This window comes from Hemicordylus capensis, chromosome 1 (assembly GCF_027244095.1).
Source record: "Hemicordylus capensis ecotype Gifberg chromosome 1, rHemCap1.1.pri, whole genome shotgun sequence".
In the NCBI taxonomy this organism is placed as follows: Eukaryota; Metazoa; Chordata; class Lepidosauria; order Squamata; family Cordylidae; genus Hemicordylus; species Hemicordylus capensis.
The window spans coordinates 360,872,920-360,898,433 of NC_069657.1; the positions used below are offsets into that span (position 1 = coordinate 360,872,920).

A 25,514-nucleotide genomic window follows, 5' to 3' on the forward strand; every position below is an offset into this window, starting at 1 on the left:
CATTTGCAGATATTTTGCCAAGGAGAAACCAGTTGCCACAGCTGTGGGTGTTAACTGCTACTGCACTCACTTGCAGACAATTTCTTGAGCCAACATACATGCTGTAAAAAACTACTACAACACAATAGATATGCTAGGCAAGTCTGAAAACAAAATTATGTGAGACTCGAGAAAACTAAGAGCCCTTTCTCAAGATCACGAGGGGGCTTCAGGGCCAAGGGTATAACTATAAAAGGGCAAGGGGAGACAGTTGTCTGGGGGCGCAATGCCATGGCCCTCCCTGAGGCAAATCACATGACTGACTCCCCCAGCCACGCACCCGCCGGAGTTTCCTTCAGTTGTATTCATCCTCCAAAATCGATGTGAATGTTAAAACCTGGAGCTACCGGAACAGCATGACTTTCTCTTGTACCATTAGATGACTTGCATCATCCACAATTTACAAAACCTTTTAAAAATAATTAAAATTTACTATGCTTTTTGTTACCACGATTCAGCCTCATTCAAGATTTCTTTACTTTCTGAGGGGAGGGGGGCATTTTAAAATCTTGTCTCTGGCCCCACTCCATAATTCCTATGCCTCTGTTCAGGGCTGGCAGCGGGGAAGGCAGCAAAAGCTTGCCTTCCCCGCAGATGATCTGGCTGCCTGGTCTAGGAGGGTCAGGGTGCACAAACCCATGTACCCAGATGCTCAGCTGATTCCCCCGGCAGCGCGGAGGTGGGGATGTATCATCCTGGCCCCCGGAACTCCCGCAGTGCACCGTGCGAGTGCACAGTGCATTGTGGGGATATCCCCAGTGATGGTTGGGCACCCATCAGAGTTGCAGCATTGGCTGAAAGCAGCCGGTGCTGCACATGATCCAGAAAATGGGGCTAAGGGGGCACTTGCTCCCTTAACCTCGTTTAGGAGGTGGGCTCCCTAGATGGATTTGCCACTGGAGCACTGCTGGGTTTGGCTGCATGTAAGAACAGCCTCAAAGGGTGGCTAAAGATGGATTATGGATGGGGCCATAGCTCAATGGTAGGGCATCTGCTTTGCATGTCGAGGGTCCCAGGTTCAATTTCTGGCATCTCCAGATAGGGCTGAAAGAGACTCCAACCTGAAACCTTTGAAAGCCACTGCCAATCAGTATAGACAATAGTGAGCTAGATGGGTCAATGGTATGACTTGGTTAAGGCAACCTACTGTGTTCCTATGTGTTCATATGAAAATAGCATGGAACGATCTAATTTCTTTCACTGTGAAGAGGTATTTTATATGAAGAGTTCATCCCAGAAATAATATAGGTCTATTATATCTCTGGAGATAGGTCAACATGGGGGTGTTTTCTCCTCAGAAGTGCTCATGTTTCCCTTGATCTCATGGAATAAAAACACAGTTACCTCAACAATAAATTCATCTGAAAAAATGTATCGTCTTTTGGCTGCTGAATTAAAAAACACACTTCTAATGTGTATCTACCAAAATAAAAATGTCCTTCACACCCACTCTCAAAAAGCTCTATAAAACTGATTTTAAAGCTCCTGTAAAGCCTATACACCCACACAAAAATAATGCTTCCCAAATGTTCTGTGAAAATCTTCAGTCACTACATCCATCACTTACTGCTAAGATGAAAAGCTAGTATTGGAGGTTGCTTCAAGGCCAAACCTACACATTATCCTTGATGTGTGGCTGCTGCAAGAACCAGCATCGTATATGCCATGTCCAATTTTCCTCTTCTCCCCGTAGCAAGTAGGATCATTTACTCCCATCATATCACATTGTGCATTTCCTCTCTCCCACATTATTGGATGCTGCTGGCAGGGGAGGTAAATGATACTACAGGTCACAGGGTGAAAGGGGAAACTTGACTCAATGGTGTCATTTTGACAGCAACCTCTTCATTGATTGTATCATGTAGTTCCAGCCGGAACATATGCAAAACACATCTAGAATTGTTTCTGCTACTTGGTTTTTCTATACTTTTATAAAAATAGTTTAATTTAAAGTTAAAAGAAGAAGAATGGTAAGAGCTTTAAAAAGCTCTTGTCAAAAAGCTCTGGTGGTGGTGAAGTAAAAATACTGTACAGGAAAATATGTTATTGAAATGCCCTTTCCTTTAAGCCAGATTTCGACTCAGATGAATTGAAGGTACAGGGGAAATGTGTAAAAGTAGTTTTAACAAAATGTATATTAAATTGCTTTATTTCTTTCCCTAACCTATATTCCATGTTTAACTAAAACATTAAAAATGAATCTAATTTGGCCGTAAGTCGGAATGAGATCATGGGTCCTCTGCATTGCTTCACTTTATATATAGATCTGAACATCTATTGAAGTTATTATTTCATTTTCATTCTTAACACGTTGCTAAGGGAAGCAGCATACAGTGCCTACCATAAATGTTTACAATGCTAAATTGACATAGATTGGTTTGTAGTTGAGTTTAAAAATATTAATCCACACATTTTCAGGTATGAATGCAAGTGAAAACTTAGACTGTATTCTAGTCTCCTCTTCAATTTCTAAGCTAATGAAGGAACATCTGCCACAAAGAGGCAGGGTACTGGCACACTGCTACTGACAGATATCCAGATGTTATAGACCAGCACAAATTATAGCCTGGCGTGTTGCTCCAAGATGAGAATTAGGCTGTAAGAACTTATCAATAATATTTACAGTTTTAAAACAATACTCATATTTTTGTCTATATACACTGTTACAATAAATGTCAGAAATTGTGCATGATGATTTCCACTGATAATTCTTAAGAGTTCAAGAGGCCGGGGCACCTGGGTGGCCTTGAAGCTTTACCATATAAAAATATCAGAAATGTTCATTCCACAAGGCTTGGCTTGGCAGTTTACAAATCAGTGATGGCAAATGTCATCCTTTATCAGTAAATTATGGAAATGAGGATGAAATTTTGTCAGTCATCAAGGTTACTTGTATGAGATACAAGTAAATGTCAGAATGTTATGACAGTTCCTAAAATCTTTAGAATTCTGTCAACATTTGCCAACTTTCTGGCATCCACTGTATATATGTAACATGATATAATATGTAAATATGACATCATGTTCCAGAAACACAGTGAATGTTAACACTTACCACTAAGTATTCTGACAGTAAGGGAAGCAACATTAGCTAATTTATTTTCATCATGATTTCCACAATTTATTTACTGCCCTAACAAATGTTAGACATTATCAGTAAATACCAACATGTATCGGGTTTCTGATGCTGAATGTACCCTCATCCCTACTGGTTCATTCACTCATACAGGTATCAACATTTTTGGGTTATTTTCCCAACAGTAAGCTGAAATTTGCCACATGTATCATCCAGGGAACTCTAATTATTAGAAACATCGGAAAATGGTAATTACATTTAGCAAACAAAACCTTTTGAAAGAAATTTTATCTCCAGTGTACAGCAAACCAAGGCACACATGCAATGCAGACCTCTGGGAGCCACCTCATCATACTTTGACCAGCCTTGGACTGGCAGAGTGGGCATTTGGAACAGCAGCCAGGAACAGATGTCTGCTATCGGAACAAGCCACATATGTGCAAGAGGTCATGGAGTAGAAGGGTGTGCGAGTCCCGTCCCCCCCCACCGCCAGATGCTTTAGCAATTCTCAGGTGAATTCTGCAAGCATAGCTATGCTCCTGGCTGCCACTGCAAATCTTGCTCTCCTTTATTGAGTTAAAGTTGCTCCTGGGATTCCAATTAGCATAGTAATGTCGTATTATATACTTTTTTTCTATAGGAGACCAGATATTACCATGAACATTTACACATTCAGCAAGGCAGTCAGATTCTTGCAGAAAGTTGTTTTCATTGCCTTTGCAGCCACCATAGATGAAATGTTGGCAAGTGCCTGAAAAAACATCAAAGTGCCAGCGAGGGAAGTGTTCATTACAAGGGCCAGCAGCAGGGGGCGCCAAGCATTGCTCTGTAATTGTAGCAGGAAAAACAAACATAGGTTTATATCTTAACATCTAAAAATAAGCCAAAATAGTACAACTTCTCTAGTATTTGGTACTAATTATTTAGGTATGATCTTCAATTGTATTCATTATTTTGTAATGTTTCAGGTTTTTTGTTTTTCAAAACTGTACTACCACTGCTGCATCTTTGGTTAGAATTCTATTCTAGGGCCCATTTAAAAAAATTAAATCACAGCAGGAAGTAATTTGCTTTCAAAGGGAATAGGCTATGGAGACTACGTCTTTGTAGCATAAAGCAGCATAAAGAAGGAAGTAGAAAAGAAGAGCACTACAGCAACCTGAGCGATATATGTTGGTCACAGCTTGATCAATAGGGTTTTCTCCCAATAAGTGTGCAAAGAACTGTGGCATCAATGTCCAGACGATACATGTGTACTTTTGGACATAAGAATGTAAGAGCAGCTTTGCTGAATCAGGCCGAAGACCCATTTAGTCCAGCATCCTATTCCCCACAGTGGCCCACCAGATGCCTCTAGGAAGCCCAGAGGCTAGAGGTGAAGACACTGCCTCTCTCCTCCTGTTGCTGCCCTGCAACTAATATGCCTATGAGCCTGGAGGCAGCCTATAGTCATCAAGACTAGTAGCCATTGATAGACTGTCCTCCATGAATTTGTCTAAGCCCCTTTTAAAACCATCCTAGCTGGTGGCCATCACCACATCCAGTGGCAGACATTTCCATCAATTTTGTGAAGAACTACTTCTTTTTGTTGGCCCTAAATTTCCTGGCAGTCAGTCAGTTTCATGGGATGACCCCTGGTTCTGGTGCTGTGAGAGAGGGAGAAATTTCTCTCTCTATCCACTCTCTTCACACCATGCATACTTTTATAACCTCTATCACACTTCCCTTAGTCACCTTTTTTCTAAACTAAAAAGCTTCAGATGATGTAGCCTTGCCTCATATGGAAGGTGCTTTAGGCCCCTAGTCATCTTGGTTGCCATCTTCTGTACCTTTTCCAGTTCTATAATGGCCCTTTTGAGATAGGGTGACCAGAACTGTACACAGTACTCAAAATGTGGCCGCACCATTTATTTGTATAAGGGCATTATCCTCTACTAACTGAGCAAAGAAGCACCTTTTAAAAGTGGTGATTCTCTTTATTTAGCAGGGGGAGAGCAACTGGTCCTCTACATCCCCAGCACAGCATCTCTCCAACGGCTGTTGCTGGTGTCTATCTTAAGTTTCTTTTTTAGATTGTGAGTCCTTTGGGGACAGGGAGCCATGTACACTGCATTGGAACTTTTTGTTAAATATAAATATTTGTCGTATTATAATATTAGCAGATCCCACCAACAGCTCAGACCCCATCAGTGTATATGTGAAGTTGAGTTTTTTGCCCCATTTTTCACTTACTTATATTGAACGGCATATGCCATTTTGTTCCCCATTCTCCCTGTTTGGAGAGATCCTTTTGGAGCTCTTCACAATCTGGTTTGGATTTCACTATCATACAATAAATAGTTTAATGTCATCTGCAAATTTGGCCATCTCCTTGTTAACCCCAACTTATAGTTAATTGATGAACAAGTTAAAGAGCACTTGTCCCCATACAGATCCCTGGGGGACCCCACTTCTTACTTTCCTCCATTGTGAAAACTCTCCATTTATTCCTATCCTGTTTCCTGTCATTTAACAAGTTGCCAGTCCACAATTCAACTTGTCCCCTTATCCCATGACTGCTAAGTTTGCTCAAAAGTCTTTGATGAGGAACTTTATGAAAAGCTTTCCAAAGTCATCTTCATCATCATCACAATAATAATAATAACAACAATAATAAACAACTTTATTTGTGTTGGGCCTTCCTGCCAGCCGTGGGGGAGGCCTGAGTACTCACCCAGTTGCAGGGCCGAGAACATTCATTCATTCATTCGATTTCTATACTGCCCTTCCAAAAATGGCTCAGGGAGAAATAACAAACAAATAAGATGGATCCCTGTCCCCAAAGGGCTCACAATCTAAACGAAACATAAGATAGACACCAGCAACAGTCACTGGAGGTACTGTGCTGGGGGTGGATAGGGCCAGTTACTCCCCCCCTGCTAAATAAAGAGAATCACCACGTTAAAAGGTGCCTCTTTGCCAAGTTAGCAGGGGTCAAGATGGAGGCAATACAGCTCCTGTCCTGGGTACAGGCAAAGCCAGCTGGGACCTTACATGGTTGTCAGAGAGAGCAGGACACCCAGGAACCCACAGACCGTGGATGGGCCAGCAGGGCCCAACAGGTTGCCTCCTGGTGGCGAAGAGGAGAAGGCAGGGCCTCAACAGCTGGCAAGACATGCAGCAGCTGAAGGAGGGAGGATGCTGGCTTGGGATTATAGTCTCCAACCACCTCCCTTCCTCTGATCTTGTTCGCAGGCTGTGGAAATGGCCTCAGAAGTGCCGAGGAGGGGGTTAACCCTATTCCTCCACCAGTTTTCAGGGAGAGGGGTAAGACTGCTCCTCACCAGGAAACTCTAGGTCCAAATCACTCCCATCTCTCCAGACTTGCTCATCCTGACCATCCAAGCCTTAAATAAAGCCTTGCAATCAGGGCAATCCCAGCCACCTTCTCCTGACTCCACCCCTTCCAATACAGCTGCCTGCATCCTCCCTCCTTCAGCTGCTGCATGTCTTGCCAGCTGTTGAGGCCATGCCTTCTTCCATTTTGAGCCACTCAGAGAACAATTTGTTATGGGGCTCAAAATGGAAGATTAAAACATACAATAAAAACACTTAACATTAAATCATACCAGACAAAAAAGAAGAAAAGAAAATACAAAATACAATACAAAACAGCTTAAAAACTCATTTTAAAATTAGTTAGAAATCAGACCAAATCTGAAAACCAAAATTTAAAAGGCCTGGGTGAACAAAAAGGTTCACCTGGCATCTAAAAGAACAAAGTGACAAAGCCAAGTGAACCTCACTGGGGAGGCTATTCCATAAATGGGGTGCAACCACCAATATACTATGTCAATCAGATCACCTTTATCCACCTTTACTCAGTGTATGTGAGGGTAATTGAAGTCACCCATTATTACAACTCTGTCTCTCTTTGATACCACCCTGATCTCCTTCTCCAAGTAGAGGTGGAGAAGGAGATCAGGCATTGTTATCAGCATTGTTGTTTCAAGCTGAGTGTTAGCTGAAATTGTGAGCTAACTAGCTGGTTTAAACTCTCTCCAAAGAAATTTAGAAGGTAAAACTTCCCTTCCCTGCATGTTGGGTAGGGATGGGTCCGGACCGGTCCGGAGGCCATTGTAAAGGCCTCCGGACTGTCCGGACCGGTCCAGACCTGGCCGGTTCGGTTCGGGTGGAGGGGGTTTCTTTAAGGGCGGGGAGGGTTTACTTACCCCTCCCGCCGCTTTTCCCCCTCCAGGGCTTGTATATATTGTAATAATTGGGGCGGCAGGATACCTCCCTGCCGCCCCTTGTCCCTCTGAATGCCACCTCCAGGATGGGGTGGGCGCGCGCGCAGCTCTGCAAAGGAAAGATCCTGAGGACTCACGTTTTAAAAGTTAACTACTGATGGCAATGGTAAACCCCAACGAGAAGCCGGCACAGCACCAAGCCGGCCTCCGGCGCCTCTCTGTTCAGCGGCTCCCCCATCCTGAGTCGCCGCCAGCAGCCACTGCGAGGAGTTCCGCCAGGGAGGACGCGCTGACACACCCAACCCACCCTCACTTCCAGCTCCCAGGCGACTTCCCCCCACATACAGCGTGGCTCGATGGGAGGAGGAGAAGCAGGCAGCAACGCTGTATGTGGGGGGAAGTCACCTGGGAGCCGGAAGTGAGGGTGGGCTGGGCGCGTCGGCGCGTCCTCCCTAGCGGAGCTCCTCGCAGTGGCTGCTGGCGGCGGCTCAGGATGGGGGAGCCGCCGAGCGGAGAGGCGCCGGAGGCCGGCTCGGTGCCGTGCCAGCTTCTCGTTGGGGTTTACCATTGCCATCAGTAGTTAACTTTTAAAACATGAGTCCTCAGGATCTTTCCTTCGCAGAGCCCCACCCCGTCCTGGAGGCGGCATTCAGAGGGACAAGGGGCGGCAGGGAGGTATCCTGCCGGCCCAATTATTACAATATATACGAGCCCTGGAGGGGGAAAAGCAGCGGGAGGGGTAAGTAAACCCTCCCCGCCCTTAAAGAAACCCACCCCACAGTGCCGGACCACAGCTCTGCGGTTCCGTGCACACCCCTAGTGCTGGGCTCCTATGTGATCAAGACAGAATGCTTCCAAACTTCCCTACCAAACTCCACACAAAACTCCTACGTATCCTGTTAGCAAACTTCTGTTCGCTAAGCTCCAGGTCGCTAAGTTCCTCTGCTCTGCCCTAGTCTTAAGACAGCTGGCTTCAGACTGAGCCAGACAGCTGCACCAGGAATGTGGCCCCTTCCACAAACCAACCAACCAACCAACCAATGATATGAGGCTGATTGTATTATACCACCCCACAAATACTTTCTACACAGACACTGGAGAACGTGTTGCAGTACAATTTTATGAAGTCTGATCATTCAGAAGTGCAGAGTTCTTGTGTGGCTTTACACATGACAGCAAGATCTAACAAAATCTGTAAAATCTGAAACCCTGATTTGTTTATTTATTGAAGAGAATTTATATCCCAGTTTTTCAATCATGCAAGAGTTTAAGGATTAAAACCACACAAATAATCCCAAAAAAAGTTACATCAAACTAAAAATTGATGTAATGTTCACACATGAAGACCAGAAGAAAAATGTCCACACATGAGGACCAGAAGATACAATCACAAAGTGAAATTAGCTATAGGCATGCTGGGGGAGGGCAAATCAGGTCTTCATGACTGCCAAAAGGTGACAAGTGACATGCTCTGACCTGCCTCCAAGGCAAGCCACAGCTAGGAAAGTCCAACTACAGAACAGGCAGACGAGGGGCAAAGGGGCCAGAGGCAGCAGTTATGTCCAAGACAAGCTAGGGTCGAGTGCTAGAATCAGCTAGACTAGGCCTGCTCAACTTTGGCCCTCCTGCAGATGTTGCCCTACAACTCCCATAATTCCTGGCAACTGTGGCTGGGGATTATGGGAGTTGAAGTTCAAAAACAACTGGGGGGGGGCAAAGTTGAGCAGGCCTGAGCTAGACAAAGATCAGAAGTGTCAGAGGCAGGCGACATTGCCTTCTGGAGTCAGGTAATGCATGAGGGTTGAGTGTGGGGCTGGGGTCAAGTAACAAGTGAGACAAGTAGAGGCTGGGCAAGTTGAAATGAGGAGGAAACCTGGGCTACTACTCAGTGGAATGGAGTTACTCATACCAAGGAACCAAGTCTGGAGCAACTGTTATATGGGGCTGGACAGGCCCTTATTGATTCCTCAGGTCATGGCGTATCTAGGGAAAATAGCGCCTAGGGCAAGCACTGAAATTGCGCCCCATGTCCAAAACATCTGACACCCATCTTTCAGATAACTTTACCATAATATCAGCGGGAAAATACAAGTCAAGCTCGTTAATCTTTTAATATTTCAAAAACTATTTAGCAGTGGACGTAGCCAGACGAAAAAATGCTGGGAAACTACAAATTTCAGTATGCTGGGGCTCATGAAATACCCAAATACTATGTGGAGGTGTACTTGAAAAACTAAACAGAAGTGCCTGTCTAATTCTCTACTATGCATTGTAGCATCACTATTACATAAGTTTTAAAAATAAATGGAGAATTTGACTTTTCCCAGATACTCTGAAAATAATTCAAGGATATGCAGAGTAAACTGTGTCACTGCTTGGAATATATTCTAATATTTCAGAAAGACATTTAAAATGAGAGAAAGAGAGCAAGAAACTCCCAGTGGCCTTAATACTAAGGATTTCACACTGATTTAAAGACAAACTCCCCATTAATAGCCATATTATTAAGACATCACATTTAACTCACTTATCACAAGAAGCAAAGTAAGAGCAAATGAATACAATCCGAGCTCATAAGCTTCAGCTCAGTATTCAAAAGCCCTGATTCTCTGTACATAGTGCCAAACTGAATATGTATACAGTGACTTATATTATATTAAATTTTTAAAAAAATTACCTGTAGCCCTTTCAGGGGGCTAAGTTCCTAAAGGCTGGGGGGGGGGGTCTGCAAAGGTTCCCTCTCCCCCACCAGCCTCTTAATTAACCGCCGCAGCCCGTCCTGGGCTGATTTTCGCGCCTGTTTGGGCCTGCAAAGATCAGCATGGTGGCCATTTTGGGGGCTGCCATGCATGCTCAAATTGCCTCTGTGAGGCCTGGAAAGGCCTAGGGCCTCACAGGGACCATCTGAGCATGTGCAGCAGCCATTTTTAAATATATATATATATTTTAAAATGGCCACCAAAAACAAAATGGCCATCACGCATGCTCAAATGGCCTCTGCGAGGCGTGGCATGGCCTAGGGCCTCGCAGAGGCCACTTGAGCATGCGTGGTGGCCATTTTGTTTTCAGTGGCCATTTTTTAAAAAAAATCATTTTAAAAAATGGCGCCCCCCTTGAAGTGGCGCCCGGGGCACATGCTCTGTCTGCCCCACCCAAGATATGCCCCTGCCTGGGCTGGACAGCTGCAGTACCAGTTCAGCCCTCATATGGATGGTGCTGCACTGCAGCAGAGGGCAGGCTGATAATATCCTAGGTCTTGGAGCTGCTGTGGTGGCACAGAGATCAAGATGCCTGAGCACTGGTGTCAAGACCCTCAGTTTGAGACCCTCAGCACCTTGCAAGAAACTGGGTGCCCAGAAGATCCCTGGTGGCAGGGAGTTCCACAACTTGGAGAACTCTCTGCCACAGACAAGGCTCTTCCAAGCATTAACACCAGCCAAACTGAGAAAGGAAGTCCAAGAGGGCATTCCCAGCTGATCTGAATGGGCAGTCAGACCCATAAAGATCCATTAAGTAACCTGCTCCTAAACAGCATACTTTAGAGTGACCTGAGGAATTAATAAGGGCCTGTCCAGACCCATTTATGTTCATAAACATGCACAGCATTTCCTTGAACGTAATTACATTGAAATGAGTGGGTTTAGAACATAACAGTCCTGCTGAATCGTACCAAAGGTTCAGTACTTGCTTCCTACAATGGCAAACCAGATGAGAAGCCCACAAGCAATGCCTGGAAACAATGGCTTCTCCAGTTGCTACTCCCCACAACGGGTCTATTTTGCCTCTGAACCTGGAGGTTGCCTACAGTCATCAGAACTCCAGTGCTAGACCTGTTCTCCACAAATTTGCCTGAAGTGTGCACAGTTCTGAGCAAGCATTATATTTGCATAAGCTGCTCTGGCAGTACAGGTGCTTAGCAATGTGATGCTGCCTGATGCGGTTATATTGGCACATAAGTGCTTAGGACGGGGCACAACAAAAGTTTAGCAATACCACAAAACCAGGTGTTAAGTGAGCACTCATTGGCATTGTGCATGGTTGGGGTACCAGTAAGAAAACACAAATTCATTTAACTCACATCGTGTTATTAGTCTTACCTGGCATAAACCCAGCAGTTTGTTTCTTTGGTCCCTGAGAGGGTGATTGGTTAGACTTGACTGCTTGATTGCTTACAGTAGTTCTCTGGGTGATTTCAAATGAGAGCTCCTTCCTGGGATCTTTAGTTAGTCCCATGGTATTCTGCTGGATAGAACTAATGGCTGTGTGAGTCATTGTCTTTTGTCCGGAATTAACTAAATATGTGGAAATTAAAACACACAAAATATTTGTGGTTTTTTAAAAAAACAAACAGATGCACAGAAGTTCTTTTTACAAAAGGAAATTTTCATATGAGTTCTACAAGGTGGAATTGCATGCAGGAAAATAGCTTACAGATATAGGCACCCTCTTTCCTCTCTCCACAAGCATGTCTGTGAAAGGGGAAGGGGTGGGGGTACCCTGCTTTCAGTGTCGGAAGGAAAACCTGTATCCTACTGTATGCACATTACACCCAACAGATGCCAGCACTGTCTACTCTGAGAAAGTCTCAAGATCAGGTCATAAAAATTTAGTCTTCCTCTGAATATGGGGCATTGTTTAAGCACCTGGCTTTTCCTGTCGCAACTGTGGCAATAATTTCCCTGAAGTATCTGTTTATAAACGAGTGGCATCCAAACCTTCTGCACGACAGCATGCCCATTAACAGGAGCTTCTTCCATGAACAGGAGGAGAACTGCACTGGTGCAAGGGGCCCTTGGGCTTCATAAAAGGAGCTTCTGCCAATAGCATCCCCCACTGCACCATAGATCTACAAGTCAACCAACGTATTTAAAGAAGAAATATATTCCATTTCTATTCATTCTGGGTTGACTGTTCACAAACACAAGTTTCAACAGGTGATGCAACGCACTTTGATACATGAAGGAAGATGCTTTCATTCCCTCAGCAACACAACATTTAGGCAGGAACAGTGAAAATAAATTGTGCCAGGGCTATTTGGGGGGAAAAAATTAAAAGAGTCTCTAACAAAAAAATCTATGAGATCAATATTAATAATATTAATCCAGTATAATTTCCCCTTATAGAACAAATCAAGAGGCTGAGCATTTCAGTTCGTGCAAGTGGTGTCTCTAGGATGGAAATGGTCTTCAAAATGCATGCTAAGCATCACTATTTAAATTCTGCTGGATTAAAATACCCAGTGATATTAAGTTGAAAAGCAGTCTTATGTTCATTAAAAACAAATTTAGGAAGACCCAACATACTATTTCAAAATACTACTAAGTATTTGTAATTTTTATTACTTTCAATATTAAGAACGTCTTATTTTCCAGCAAGATATATGGAGTCACCTTGTACCAAGTCAGACCATTGGTCCTTCTAGCGAAGTTCTCTTTGGCAGCAACTCTTAAGGAGAGGGGTTTCCCAGCTTTCCTAACATTAACTTCAGACACCAGCGTTGGGACTTCCTACACACAAAGCACATGCTTTTCTATTGAGCTATAAATTAAACTGTCTTATTCTAAGCCAGATTAGTAGTCCATCTAGCCTAGTATGGGCTGCTCTAACTGAGCAAGAGGAACCTTTTAAAGTGGTGATGCTCTTTATTTAGCAGGGGGAGAGCAACTGGCCCTATCCACCCCCAGCACAGCATCCCTCCAGTGGCTGTTGCTGGTGTCAACCTTATGTTTCTTTTTTTATATTGTGAGCCTTTTGGGGAGCCATTTTATTTATTTATTTATCTATCTATGTAAACTGCTTTGGGAACTTTGGTTGAAAAGCAGTATATAAATTATTTGTTGTATTAGTATTCGCTCTGAATGGCATGGCTCTCTAAGAAGTGAGATCCTTTAACTGGTGATTCCAGGGATTGAACCTACTACATGGAAAGCATGTGCCCCATCACTGAGCAATGGTCCTCTTCCCCCAGAAATTGTTTTTAAGTAAAACATACAAGCAAACATAAACTCAAAGCAATGTGTGGTTCACTCACATTTCTGACAAAATGCTTCATCAGATCCATCAGGACACTGTTCCTCTCCATCACAGGCAAAGGTGATATCAATGCAGCATCCATCATCACAAAGGAACTGGTAGCGCGAACAATCCCCAATACATCCTATGAGAGAACAATTCTCAAGTTACAGGAGAACATAACCAGTAAAATTGTTGTTTAGAACCTGAAACACAAGAATGAAAGTTGCAGGCATTGTACACGTTTGCACTCTTGTCATCAGTAAAGCAACCTCTCTCAGCCTGATAATTATTTAAACTATAAGAGTTCTGCAAAACTGATAAACAAATAATATCGCTTCGAGATAAGATGCAAAGTCTGAATCAGGAAAAACCATTTTCTGCACACCATGGAACGTAGGCATTTCTGACAAAGTTACCCAATACAGATTATGCTTGTGTTCCAATTTGCCACTGTGAGAAATATCCACAGTCCTGCTTTTAATCAGAGGCCTATGCAACTGCATTGCAAAAATATCATTTCAATTGTTTCCTCACCTAATGCAGGATGAACCATTGGAAGGACTGCCACAGAGACATTATCCGAACTCCTTTGACCAGCAGTGTCAGTCACAGTCAACTGCAACGTGTATGTCCCTTCTTGCAAGTGTGAGAGCTTTATGGTTCCTGGTTGAGGTACCTGATTCAAAGAAACCAGTATATCCATTAATCAAGTTCTGTCACCAAGGTGAATGACTAACAAACGAGCCAAATTAAAACAGTCACCAACTTGTACAAAGAGTAGGCCACTAGGATGTGTTCATATTATTTCAATACCTTTTGAGTGCAGGAATGGTAATGGAGGAGGCAAACAAACTATGCTTTGGAAGGCTAGGCAAGCGCCCCAAACAGACAGAAAAGCCTGTAAAGTGGAAATGGGGAAATAAAAATGGGAAAGAAAAACTCCCACAAAGAGATGGGTAAGGAAAACAGGCATCTGGTCTGGCTGCAGCACTAGTGACAGAACAGGTGTCACCACAGATAGTAGGATCGCTCAATTTTATAGATAGTAGAAGCAGGGGCACATTAAGCTTTTTGCCACCCACAGGCAAAAAGGCTTTTACTGCCCTTTTACCTTAAACAAAAACGGTTTGTCTTTTTAAATATAAGGTAAAAGGTGGGGGGACTTTCTCCCTGCCCACTCCACCCTTGCTGCAGCCACTGCTGCTCACAGAGAGGGGCAGCAAAATCTGAGGAGGGGCAAAATGTACTGCTCCTCAGATTTTGCCACTGTAGGCAAATGCCTACTCTGCCTCTCCGTTAATCCACCACTGAGTAGAAGAGGACGACCAGCAGCAAGGTGGATGGACTTGATTACAACAGCAATGAATGCACCACTGAGAGAAGTTAAAGGCCAACTTGAAGACAGATCGTCCTTGAGATAATCTATCTATGTGGCCACTAGGAGACAACACCGACTTGATGCCACTTAATCAATCAATCAAAATTTAATTTGTAAGGAGAAAATATAATGCTAAAAAAACAATCCAGCAGCACAGTTTTGATATGCTTACAGTTTGCTCCTGGGAATTGCTGTACCATGAGATTTAGAGAGAAGGCTTTCTGACCACTGTGCAGCAGTACAGGGGTGTAGCAAGGTTGTAGTGGGCCCAGAGACAAGATTTTAAAATGCCCCCTCTCACTGAAGCTCAGCTCATGAAGTAAAGAAATCTTAAATGAGGCTGAATGGTGGTAACAAAAAGCATAGTAAAATGTCTATCTATCTATCTATCTATCTATCTATCTATCTATCTATCTATCTATCTCCTATGTGCCACAATAGAACATCATTCTAAATTTTTTTTTAAAGGTTTTGTAAATTGTAGACAATGCAAGTCATTTAATGGTACTAGAGAAAGACATGCTGTTCTGGTAGCTCCAGGTCTTAACACTCACATCAGTTTTGGAGGATGAATACAACTGAAGGAAGCCGGGGCGGGTGTGCGGCTGGGAGAGGCAGTCATGTGACTTGCCTCTGGGGGGAGCCAAGGCAGTGGGCCCCCAGACAACTGTCTCCCCTTGCCCTATTATAGTTATGCCCTTGCAGCAGTACACATTATGACCTTTCTATAGTGTTGCAAAGGCATGTGTACCTGCACTGCAAACAAAAGCTTGATCAAGCAAAGCATGACCAGGAGGTTGGCACTCACTCACCCCAAGGCTTTTGTTCCCTTATGCCAAACAGCAGCATCTCAGGGCTTACTACAAGCCTCTGTTTAAACTCTGGGAAGTGTAAAAAGCAACTTGCAGAGCTGTGAAGAGAAGTTTCTCTTGGCAAGGAAAAGCTCTTCTGCGTACAAACGATATCTTGTGCATGCGTGGCCTTCAACAGCTTGGGATACTTGACTATGACTCATACTACTGCTTAATCATAAAAAATAACATGAACTCCAGACTGAGTTAATTGTGACTAAATCCCACTGAAATTAATGGGATTTAAGTTAGTCATGATTCACTTAGTCAAAATTACTGCTTAGTCAAAATTAATGTTGGAATTCTGCCCAACATTTACATTATACTACACAGCAACATGTCAAACATTACATACTATATAACACATAATATTTCCACTGTTTAACATTTATTTATTTATTTATTTATTTATTTACACACACACACACACACACACACACACACACACACACACACACACTACTCCCAATCTTTCAACAAATACAGGCTTCAAGAGACGAATACTGACTAAGCAAGCCATAGGCTCTAAAACCATTTTTATATGATTGCACAATTACAACTAATTATTAATACTTCTACAGCACTAGAACACTAGTAAATAATTAACTTGCACTGCACAGCTTGACATACCTTCATATCAACTGAAGGGGCACCTTGAAGCAGTGTCCACTCATACTGTATGATTCCATGATCATCTAAACTTTCCCGGCCATCCAGAATCACCCAATTAGTAGGCAATTGAAGCATAATGTCTTTCCCTGCCTTGCTGAGGGGAGGTTCATCAATTTCTAAACAAAATAAAATAGTGTCGTTATTAAAAGAAATACACATTTATCCAAACAGAATACATTTCTATCTAAGTTTGAGGATTCAAGCGCTTAAATAAGCAGACTCCAATAACATCAGCAATTGATTTGTCCTTCCAGTTCAAGCTATTTTTGCACAGATGAAACAGAGAGAAGATTCTAGGATACGGAAGTTATGTTAGATGAAGATGTAACATCAAAGCAGACCTTAGTCTCATCAGCACCTCTTAAACATACATTGTGCTTGTTTTTACTTTCTGTTGAAATAACTGCCAAGTAAACTGCTGAAGGCTTATCCAGGTCAGATAAACATATTGACATCAGCATTGGTCAACAAAAGCAATGAATTTGGCAACCAAATGAGCCTGTGTATGCTTCCAGAGTATTGGACAGTATGATGCAACCTGGGACATTCACATTACATGGTGCTAGAAATAATTACAGACATTTCCAGATAAAGTATTGTGTCTGTTACTTAAGTTTAGGATGAGAGCACACATTACTTACATCACACAAATATCACTTGCACTAGCCTCCACTCTGGACACAGATAAAAAGCATAGTGCGACCCATCACATCATTCTGGAGTGTGGCGTAGAACATTATCATGCCACCACTACCCACTTCCTGGAAGTAGTAGTATTGAAAGAGAGAGTTCTCTGAGCTAAGTTCTAGAATCACCTGCTCACTGGTTTGCACATTCTGGCCACAGTGGGAAAATGGCATCACATGGACATTTCCAAGGCCTCTGCATGGTGATCTTCAGAACATAAGAACAGCCTTGCTGAATCAGGCCCAAGGCCTATCTAGTCCAGCATCCTGTTTCACAAAATGGCCCACCAGATGCCTCTGGGAAGCCCACAGACAAGAGCTAAGGGCATGCCCTCTCTCCTGGTATTACTCCCCTGCAACTGGTATTTAGAGGCATCTTGCCTCTTAGGTTGGAGGTCGCCTATAGCCCTTAGACTAGTAGCCATTGATAGACTTCTCCTCCATGCATTTATCTAAACTCCTCTTAAAGCCTACCAGGCAATTGGCTGTCACCACATCTTGTGGCAGAGAATTCCACAGTTTTATTATGTATTGTGTGAAAAAAATAGTTCCATTCATTCATTCATTCGTTCATATTTATATGCCACCCTTCCAATGGTGGCTCAGGGCGGTTTTGACAGTTCTAAATTTCTTGACAATCAGTTACATGGGATGAGATAAATGTCTCTCTATCAACTTTCTCCACACCATGCATGATTTTATAGACCTCTATCATGTTCTCCCTTAGTCAACTTTTTCTAAACTATAAAGGTCCAGGTTTTGTAGCTTTGCCTCACAGGGAAGGTGCTCTAGGTCCCTGATCATCTTGGCTGCCCTCTTCTGCACCTTTTCCAGTTCTACAATGTCAAGATGTGGTGACCAGAATTGTACGCAGTTCTCCATGTGTAGCCGCACCATAGTTTTGTATAAGAGCATTCTAATATTAGCAGTTTTATTTTCAATCCCCTTCCTAATGATTCCAAGCATGGAACTGGCCTTTTACACAGCCTTCATATATTGAGTTTACACTTTTAATGAGCTGTCACCACAACACCCTTTCCTGGTCAGTCACTAACAGCTCAGACCTCATCAACGTATATGTGAAATGGGCTGGGTTTGCCCCAATGTGCATCACTTTACACTGGCCATAACATTGAACCACATTTGCCATTTTGTTGGCAAATCCACTCCCCAGTTTGAAGAGATCCTTTTGAAGCTCCTCTCAGTCACTTTTGGATTCCACTACCCTAAATAGTTTAGTGTCATCTGCAAATCTGGCCACCTCACTGCTTACCCCAACTTCTAGATCATTTATGAATAAATTAAAGAGCATTGGTCCCAGCACAGATCCCTGGCAGACCCCACTTCTTATTTCTCTCCGTTTAGAGAACTGTCCATTTATACCTACCCTCTGTTTCCTGTCCTTCAACCAGTTACCAATCTACAAATGAATCTGTTGTTCCCTATCCCATGACTGCTAAGTTTTCTCAAGAGTCTTTGATGAGGAACTTCATCAGAAATCCAAGTATACTGTCAACTGATTCACCTTTTCCACACACCTGTTGGCACTCTCAAAGAACTCCAAAAGGTTGGTGAGGCAAGATTTACCTTTGCAGAAGCCATGCTGGTTCTCCTTCAGCACCGCCTGTTCTTCTATATGCCTAACAATTTTATCCTTGAAAATTCTTTCTATCAGTTTGCCTAGAACAGACATTAAGCTAACTGGCCTATAATTTCCAGAATCCTCACTGGATCCCTTTTTGAAAATTAGTGTTACTAATTTTCCAGTCATCTGATACACAGAGCCTAATTGTAGACATAAGTTATACATTTTTGCAAAGGGACCGGCATTTTCACATTTGAGTTCTTTAAGGACTCTTGGATGGATGCCATCTGGCCCTGGCAATTTTTAATTTTTCCAGACAGTTTAGAACATCATCTCTCATCATCTCTGTCTGACTCAGTTCTTTAGCCTCTGTCCCTGAGAAGCTCAGTTCAGACACAAGTATATGCTCAGTATCCTCTGCCGTGAAGATAGATGTAAGGAACCCATTTAGCTTCTCTGCAGTCTCCATATCCTCCTCAATAACAGCTTTCACTCCCTCATCATCAAATGGACCAACCACCTCCCGGGCAGGTTTCCTGCTTCTGATGTATTTAAAGAAGTTTTTGTTATTCCCCTTGATTGTTTTAGCTAAATGTTCCTCAAACACTCTTTCACAACCCTTATTGTCTCTGTGCATTTCTTCTGACAGAGTTTCCGCCCCCCTTTCTGCTCTCTTCATTTGGGCAGTCCTTCCAATTTCTAAAGGAAGTCATCTTTCCCTTTATAGCTTCCTTGACTTTACTTGTTAGCCATGCTGGCATCCTCCTGGACGTGGTAGTACCTTTCCTCCTTTTTGGTATACATTCTAACTAGGCTTCTATTATTGTGGTTTTAAATAAACTCCATGAATTCTGGAGTGAAGTGAGTCTCCTGATTTCCCCCTTCAGTTTTATTTTCACCACAGCTACTTTCCTCTTCTGAAGTTCAAAGTGTCCATATTAGATTTCCTTGGCAATTCTCTCCTCACATGTATGCTGAATTTTATCACACGATGTCACTGTTCTCTAAAGCATCCACAACACTGACATCTCACACCAGGTTCTGTGCACCACTTAGGTTTAAGTCCAAGGTCACCTTCTCTCTGTTTGCTTCCATGACCAACTCTTCCGGGCACAGTCATTCAGTGTATATAGAAAATTGGCCTCTTTTTTATTACCTGAATGTGAATGTATCCAGTCAATAAGGCGCTTCAAATGAGCAGTGTGAAGCACCATAAGCAGGTTTGTGGGGAGAGCGGGCTTGACCCACTCTCCCCGCACACAAGTAGGCAGCTCCCCCTGGGCGGCTGGATCAGCCGCCCACACAATTACAAGCTCCATCACAGAGCTGGTTGGGGCGGCAGGGATCGGGGGCCCCCCAGCCCCCTGAAGTCCCAGAATGCACTGTGCGAGTGCACGGGCCATTCTGGAGATTCCCCAGACGCCTGGAAGCTTGTTGTAGACTCCTCGTCAGGGGTCTACTCATGAAGCACAGCGCTGCAGAGCCGCGCCACAGCGACACACAACCCCCCAAAAATGGGGTTAGCAGAGCGTGCACTCTGCTAACTTCGTTTAACGGGGGGGGGGATGTAAGAGGGCTGGCTGCCAGGAACCATGCAGCCCCCATTGCAGCACACAAGCAGCAGAAACTAGGCTGGGCTCCCTTAGGTTTCTGCTGCATGTGAGAATAGCCTCTATGTGTGGGTAACTGAAGTCGCCCATTATTACATCTCTCTCTTTCTTTAACGCCTCCCTGATATCCTTCTGCAACTCTCAGTCAGTGTCAGCATTTTGATCAGGAGGGCGATAGCACATCCCTAGTTGCACATTTTCTTTCCAGCCTTGTATTGTCACCCACAGAGTTTTTGTGCAGGACTCTGGTCTTCCTAGGTTTTCTAGCTTGTTAGATTCGATCCCTTCTTTTACATGCAGTGCTACTCCACCCCCAACTTGGCCCTCCCTGTCCTTTCTATAGCGTTTATATCCGGGGATAACAGTGTCCCACTGTTTCTCACGGTTCCACCATGTTTCCGTTATGCCCACCATGTCCATGTTTTCATTAGCAACCAAGCACTCCAGCTCGCCCATCTTGGCTCAGAGGCTTCTGGCACTGGCATAAAAGCACCTACATGCTGAATCTCTTACCTGGTGTGTGCAATCTTTCTTTTGGCCATTTGATCTCAGCTAGCACATCCTTCTGTCCACTCTTTATCTGGTTCTATGCCTCCTTCTGGTTTATCCGAAGCATGTACACCCCCACACCTTCAGGGAGGGCATTTGACAAACTGGATACAGCCCAGCTCCTGTCGGTCATGTGGCTAGGTCTGCTATGGGGAGTGGGCAATCCAAGACATGTTGCTGCCTGAGGCAGACAATATGTTACAATCCCCCTCCCTTCTGCAGGTGGGTGCACAGCATTCTCAGGCCATGCTGCTGAAGCAGTGGCATGCAAGCACTCTCAAATAATGCCACCAAACCAGTGGGGTGAGGAGGGGGAAATGAACAACAGAACTAGACAGAAGTGTTAGCAGTGGATGGTGGGATAGCATCCATGGTGACAGGGGCCCAGCAGTTGTCACCCCTTGCTTCCCTCCCCGCACCCAAAACGGCTCACTCTGTTTCATGGAAGGGTCACCCCTGGCTGTAGTTCAGGGTTGAAGCACATGTTTTGTATACAGAAGATCCCAGATTCAATCCCTGACATTTGCAACTAGGGCTGGAAAAGATCCCTGCCAAAAACCCTGCAAAGACTCTGCCTGTCAGTGTAGACAATACTAAGCCAGATGGACCAATGGCCTGACTCATTACAAGGCAACTTCCTATGTTCAAATATGCTTCACTCAAAGCATCAGATGATTAGAAAGAGTTTCCTGAATAATAATAATTATTATTTATTTACACAGTCAGACAGGTGTTATTGACTGGTTTGTTTTATCCAGACATTGAGTCCTTCCCAAGGACCTGGGATGGCTGAATTTTATTGTCAATATTGTTGCTGTTGTTATAGCTATGTAGTCGAGAAGAAAGAAAAACCAGTTAAAATAATCAACATAGCAATACCAGGGGAAAGCAGAATAGAAGAAAAAGAAATAGAAAAAATCACAAAATACAAAGATCTACAAATTGAAATTGAAAGGCTGTGGCAGAAAAAGACCAAAATAATCCCAGTGGTAATTGGTGCTCTGGGTACAGTTCCAAAAGACCTTGAAGAGCACCTCAACACCATAGGGGCCACAGAAATCACCATCAGCCAATTACAAAAAGCAACTTTACTGGGGACAGCCTATATTCTGTGACGATATCTATAATAATTATTAATTAATTATTATTATTTTCTATTTACACAGTCAGACAGGTGTTATTGACTGGTTTGTTTTATCCAGACACCGAGTCCTTCCCAAGGACCTGGGATGGCTGAATTTTATTGTCAATGTTGTTGCTGTTATTATTATTATTAATAATAATAATTTGATTTCTATACCATCCTTCCAAAAATGGTTCAAGGCAGTTTACACAGAGAAATAATAAATAAATAAGATGGATCCCTGTCCCCAAAGGGCTCACAATCTAAAAAGAAACATAAGATAGACAGCAGGCAGCAACAGTCACTGGAGGTACTGTGCTGGGGTGGATAGGGCCAGTTACTCTCCGACTGCTCAAGAAAGAGAATCACCACATTAAAAGGTGCCTCTTTGCCAATTGGCTCCTATTGAGCTTTTCTGCTTTTAGTGTGACATCATATGCTATGGGACAATGTCTTGTGCTCATGTTGAACCTCTTCATTTCAACCCAGGCTTGAAAATATGGTTGTGGTGAACTGATCATCTGAACAGTTCCTCAAGGCAATGATTTGTGTATGCCACTGAAACATTTCTAAAATAAGTAGAACAGAGACATATGAAACCATGGCCCTTGTGCACCAAAGCAGATGTACAGGAAGGAAAACAAAGTTGCCACCTTAACAAATAAAAAAAGAATCTTGTGTTGTGCTGTACTTCAGAGGATGGCTCCATTCATGCAATTGCTACCATCAGTGATTTGATACAGGATGAAGGACGTGCGTACTGCTGTTATTATATCCATAAGCATGTACGTACTGCTGCAGATTTTAGATTCATAAGGCATGATGCACTTCTACCCCTCTTCAAACTCTCCATCTAGATGAACTCCAAGACAGCCTCTGCTAGAACCAGTGAACTGGCCACAAGTGAGATCCAAGGAAGGACCTAAGCTGTAATACAAGGTGAGGCCAACCTGAGGCTCTGCAACTGCTGTTCGACTACAACGCTCATCATCCACAAGCCACAATACCTTGCGGCTGAGGTGATGGGAGTTGTAATCCAATAACAGCTGCAGAGCCTCAGGCAAGGCCACTGTGGTAGCTGCTGACACATCCCTGCGCAGAATGTAGTGACCACGCACCCCTTCCCCTATCCCCAGAGCTTAAACTGTTCCGTTCTCAAAGACGGGACTCGCCCTGGAACGTGCAAAACAACAGGGCCCTCAGGGCATGTGCAAAATGCTTCTCCCACCCCAGGAGCATAGGCAGAGCTTCGGGGCACATTCCAACACACTTTTAAGAAAGGAACCAAACTCCAGCTCGGAGACAGCGGAGGGGGCTGCGATGGAAGGCCCTTCTTACCCGGGCTTGGCGGGTTGCTGCTGGGCTCCAGGTAGTAGCTGCTGTAGCCGCGCTGCGGGGAGAAGAGGCAGACGGCGCGGCCGCGGTAGATGCAGTTGAAGAGGTAGCAGCGGAAGGAGGCGGGCTGCTGCTGCCCGACGGCCAGGGTGCAGCGCGGCTCGGCGCAGCAGGCGTCCAAGCACTGCCGCGGGCCCGCCACCGAGCCCGGCGAGCCGAGGAAAGCGGCGCCCGCCGCAATCGAGTCCTTGGTGCGAATGATGGAGTCGGGCCTGGCTGAGAAAAAGCCCCCCAAGCCGCCTGCCTCTCCTGCATCCCCCCTGCGGCAGCGCCCCGCAGCCTCCGTCCGTTCCTTGCCGCCGCCCCCGGCAGGGAGCTCCTGCTCCTGCTGCAGCTGGTGGCGGAACTCCTCCAGCAGTGACTCCACGCCCGACACCGCCGGCGACCTTAGCTCGGCCGAGGGCGACCCGGGCAGCAGCAGCAGCAACAACAACAGGAGGAGGCGGCAGGGGCGCCTCGTCGTCGGCCCGGGCACCTGCTCAGCCATGGCGCCCAGCGGAGGAGGCGGCCGCGGGGAGCGAGAAGAGGACGGCAGCGCGGACGACGAGGAGCGCTGTGGGTGGCAGAGTCCCCTGCGGGTGGGAGAGCAGCCTGGCTGCTACCAGAGCCGCCCAAGGGCCGGCGGCGGCGGCGGCGGGCGCGCCATGATGGCTTCTCCCCACACCAGTCGGCACGCTGCAGAAACAGCCCGGCTTCAGTCAGCACCACGGAGGGCCGAACAGTTCCAAGCCGGAGGCCGCGCCTGTTCCTTCCCCTCTCTCCAGGCGCCACCCACGCCACGCTCGGAGGTGAAGGGGAGGACCCGCATGCAAGTCCCGCCCCATGGCCTTCAGCCCCGCTTCTTCCTGAGCAGCAGCCCCGCTCTTTTGGAAGCCGCGGCTCTTGGGAGTGGAGAAGAGCTATCGCGCGCTTCTCCCTTGCGCTCAAATGGCGCGATTGTGCAGACAGATCTAGAGAATGGTCTGAAGGCGCACGATGTTCGGGCTGAAGCTTGGAGGTCTGGCCTGCCAGCAACTTGGATCAGAGGTCACACAGGAGCTACAGAAGCCGCCCTGTCCTTTTCAGGAAAACAACGACACAGAGTATAAATATAATGAACGAGAATAAGAATAAGAATGGCAACTTGAAGAAAGAAACAGAGAGTTTAATATTGGCTGCACAAGATCAGGCACTAAGAACAAATGCAATAGGAGCAAAAGAGAAAAATTAACAACAGCAAGTGCCACCTGTGTAAAGAAGCAGATGAAACAGTGGACCACCTAATCAGCTGTTGTAAAAAGATTGCACAGACTGACTACAAACAAAGGCATGACAAGGTAGCAGGAATGATACACTGGAACATCTGCAAAAAATACAAGCTACCTGTAGCCAAAATTGGTGGGACCATAAAACTGAAAAAGTTGTAGAAAACGAAGATGCAAAAGTATTATGGGACTTCCGACTACAAACAGAAAAACATCTGCCACACAATACAGATATAACTGTAGTCCAGAAGAAAGAAAAACAAGTCAAAATAATCGACATAGCAGTACCAGGGGATAGCAGAATAGAAGAAAAAGAAATAGAAAAAATAACAAAATACAAAGATCTACAAATTGAAATTGAGAAGCTGTGGAAGAAGAAGACCAAAATAATGCCAGTAGTAATTGGTGACCTAGATGCAATTCCAAAACACCTTGAAGAGCACCTCAACACCATAGGGGCCACAGAAATCACCATCAGCCAATTACAAAAAGCAACTTTACTGGGAACAGCCTATATTCTGCGACGATATCTATAACAACAACAACATTGACAATAAAATTCAGCCATCCCAGGTCCTTGGGAAGGACTCGATGTCTGGATCAAACAAACCAGTCGATAACACCTGTCTGACTGTGTAAACAAGAAATAATAATAATAATAATAATAATACATGGGATTGACTGGTGGTGAAGCATTTCTTTGAATTGATGCAGTTGTTCCAAATGCAGCAATGTATGATTTATGAACATACACACATAAGCACTAATAAATGCACACAAAAAACCCCCACAGATATACCACATAGGTCATCTATATATTGTATTTTCCTGAATCCGAGAATAGGTTTTTTCCCAAGTTTTTTGATGTTAGGAATTAGGGGGTCACCTTACATTCAGAATCCTCTTCTTTTCAGGTAAATACAGTATAATCAGTATTTAACTTGTATTTAACTTTTATTTATACAGTATTTAACTTGCATTTTTAAAGGTGGGCATCTTAAATTCAGGGTCATCTTCTATTCTGGTAAATATGGTATTTACATAGATCAAAGGTTGGTCACT

At 44.3% G+C, this 25,514-nt stretch overlaps 1 protein-coding gene across 3 annotated transcripts in view; it reads right to left on the reverse strand.

Annotated features, from left to right (window-relative positions):
* LRP11 (LDL receptor related protein 11) overlaps positions 1–24,132 on the reverse strand; it is a 35,461-nt gene extending 11,329 nt beyond the window's left edge. Inside the window, exons 1-6 of one of the 3 annotated variants that reach the window (XM_053292194.1) lie at positions 23,152–24,132; positions 16,219–16,376; positions 13,894–14,035; positions 13,376–13,501; positions 11,442–11,636; positions 3,771–3,866 (exon numbers count right to left, since the gene is read on the reverse strand). In XM_053292194.1, the coding sequence (XP_053148169.1) occupies positions 3,771–3,866; positions 11,442–11,636; positions 13,376–13,501; positions 13,894–14,035; positions 16,219–16,376; positions 23,152–23,695 (1,261 nt within the window). In that variant the 5' untranslated portion in view covers positions 23,696–24,132. Of the gene's footprint in view, positions 1–3,770; positions 3,942–11,441; positions 11,637–13,375; positions 13,502–13,893; positions 14,036–16,218; positions 16,377–23,151 lie in introns of all 3 variants that reach the window. The other 2 variants (XM_053292189.1, XM_053292204.1) reach the window with 2 other exon arrangements.
* Positions 24,133–25,514: the final 1,382 nt, after the last annotated feature.